The sequence below is a fragment of the Parasteatoda tepidariorum genome, chromosome 1 (genome assembly GCF_043381705.1).
Source record: "Parasteatoda tepidariorum isolate YZ-2023 chromosome 1, CAS_Ptep_4.0, whole genome shotgun sequence".
NCBI classification, from domain to species: domain Eukaryota; kingdom Metazoa; phylum Arthropoda; class Arachnida; order Araneae; family Theridiidae; genus Parasteatoda; species Parasteatoda tepidariorum.
The window spans coordinates 86,991,195-86,994,144 of record NC_092204.1 but is presented as its reverse complement, the minus strand read 5'-3'; the positions used below and the strand labels follow the sequence as shown (position 1 = coordinate 86,994,144).

The 2,950-nt window shown below is 30.5% G+C and overlaps 1 protein-coding gene across 1 annotated transcript in view; it reads right to left on the bottom strand.

Moving 5' to 3' along the window:
- Positions 1 to 1,143: 1,143 nt before the first annotated feature.
- LOC107455109 (sulfotransferase 1B1) overlaps positions 1,144 to 2,950 on the bottom strand; it is a 5,913-nt gene continuing 4,106 nt past the window's right edge. The window contains exon 2 of the mRNA XM_016072557.3: positions 1,144 to 2,608. Within this exon, the coding sequence (XP_015928043.1) occupies positions 1,610 to 2,602 (993 nt within the window). The 5' untranslated portion in view covers positions 2,603 to 2,608 and the 3' untranslated portion in view covers positions 1,144 to 1,609. The remainder of the gene's footprint in view (positions 2,609 to 2,950) is intronic.

Here is a 2,950-nt window from a genome sequence, read left to right as displayed (position 1 = left end):
GTATAAGTGAATTCAGTTTTCATTCTAGTTTAAAGTTGTTTTTTTTTTAGTCGTGATTTTCTCACCAAGGGATAAATAATGAATTCATAATATAGGGAGAAATTTTCTATCATCATTTTATCACTTAGCTTTTCTTGTGATACTTTTAGTATTGTGATGATAAAGCACAATAAGAAAAAGTCGAAAATTTAATTAAAAATAATCTCGCTTTATAAGAGTTCAATAATTAATAGATGGATTACTTTTCCCCCATTATTTCATTTGTCTTTTAATTTAATTATACTACATATTTTGTATGATTTTCTAATACTTTTGCTTTCTCTTCCAAACTGTAGCGTGTCTACCACTACAATTATTCAATTCCATTTCACTAGTATTTAAGACATGTTAACGCAAGTCTGTGTGGGGATACCTTTTCATAGATGAAGGTTGACATTGTCAATAAAATAAGCACCACACAAACATTTTTAAACCAATAATTTTGAATGTATAATACAATTTTTGATGTCAAATGTCACATGATTTTATATTATTTTAACATTTTCTTTTGTATTTTTCCTAATACACACTTTCTGTTTAGGAGATTGATGTATATTTTATTCTATTTACAAAATGAGACATATTTTATTCTTTTTTCATTGATTTTAAATGTATATATTAAAATAAAACTGTTACTAAGTTGATAACCTTTATTTTGTAGTTACAAGGAAAAACTTTTTTTTCTCTTCTGAACATTTTAAAACTAATTATTCTTAAGCCATTTTTTAAAGTTATAATACAACTTTTGATGTCAATGGTGATATAAATTTATATCATTAAAAATTTTTTTTTTACTTTACCCATTTTACATTTACATTTTTTTAAAAATTTCAATGTGAGAAAATTTTAATATATAGTTTTATTTAGACTGAAAAACAAATTCCCTTTAGTTTAATATTCTGTTTTATCAATATATAGTCAAAGCTTGAAACAATGATTTAAAAAAAAAGATTTAAATATTTACCCATATTATGTTATATTGTTTCCATTTAAAACCTCTTTATATGAAAATCTGCCCAATTAAAATATAATTAAGATACAGTGAAATTTTTTTTCCTTCATGTATTGAAGTGTTTCTTGTGCTATCCAAATAAACACAATCAATGTATTTCTGTTACATTTATTTAATTTATCACGAAGTTACATAAATGTTTTCAACAATAAGAAAACTTTCATTTTTGTTTCAAAAATATTTAAAATGCAAAAAGATAACTATTTACAATCAAAGTAGCACAAAGCTTGTACCTTCGTAAAATTATCTAACATTATTTAAATCCAATTACTATAATTGAATTTCATGCCGATTAGTAGCATGTAAATCTCTATCAAGTTTACTTAGTAAACTAATTGAAACTCTTGAACTTGCATTCTTAACTAACAACAATATAATTGCATTGCAATATTCTAAAGAACTATTTCAAACTTTTCTCTTTAAGCAGTTCTAAAAGTCACTTAAATATTCAGCGTCTAACTTCCCTTTTTAGGCTTCTAAAATATTTCAAATGACTATGACGACCTCCTTTGCTAAGACACTCGGTGAATTCTTATAAATACTTTTCCATTTGCTTATTCACAACCACGTTTTCTTGGCATTGAACATGTTAATGATTTCAGTGCCTCCGAATTTCTCCAGAATTCGCTGATCCATTCGTCGACTCTGATCTGGGTTCATATGGTTCTTCCAATCTCCTACGATTCCTTTTCGGAAATATTTCAAGTATTTCACTTCATATCTTGGTCCTGGTACGTTAAAGGGACTCTCAATTTCTTTGGATTCTAGTTCGTACTCTTTTTTGTTGGGAGCTTCCTTCATCAACGACTTCTTCATGTTCTCGAAGCTTATCAGGTATAGAACTTTTTCGATTAAAGCTTTATCTTCCACCAGCTCCCTGTGGTACTCTTCCCCAATGAATTTAGCTATACGTAAGATTTGACCTCTGGTGTCTGCCTGGAGCTGTTCATAGGACAGAAATAGGACATTCGGATCGTGACGGCGTTCGTACCAAGACAGTACGTGGTCGAAGTAATCTCCATAGGCCACCAGACCTCTGATGAATGATTCAAAATATTCATCGAAGGTAACATGGAGCTCGTCTGTTTGCATTGTGAAATGATAGAAGGAAACCACGGTGTCTTTTGGATTTCTGAAAATATATATGTACTTGGTATTTGGATTCTTTGGGATCAAGTCGTAGGGCAAATGGTAATGAATAGGTCGAGGATCTGGTAGTGCCTCTATTGCTGCTACACCACTAATATCGACAAAGGGCACTGCTTCGTAGGTCAGTTGGTGAGATGATTCTAATGGCTTCTGACCTCTTGTGATTATGGTGTGGACTATGTACTTCATCCAGTTAGTGCCACATTTTGGAAAAGTGCTGATTATAATGTCTGTATCACGTGGCTTGAAGTCTAGAGCTTCTTCTATGATTTCTTTATAAAACCATCGACTGCCAGGAAATGGTCGACCTCTAACAAACAGTAGCATCACACATGACTCTTTCTTTAGTTCTTCTTCAGGCTTTTCTTCCCCATTCCTCAACTGTACTTCACATTCAGGCATTTTTTCCTGAAAATAGAAATAATAATGCATTAGTAATGTACTACTATTTTACAATTATACTCCTGAACCTTTTAAGAGGTAGGGCCTTGTATGACGAGCTTTCATAAATTAATTATATATATATGTGACATATAAAGCTTCTGTTAATCTTTTTATGTTATCCTAATTAATTATTCTAATCGAAATACTTTCTCACACTTTTAAAAGCCACATCCTGTTATTAAATCTATTTTTGGCTCAAGTATACATTTAATTAAAGGCAGGACATTTTTCCCTTTGCTGTCTGTGGGAAACGCTTGATCTATTTCATAAACCAGTAGCAACTACTAAGACTCTTCAATCATGATA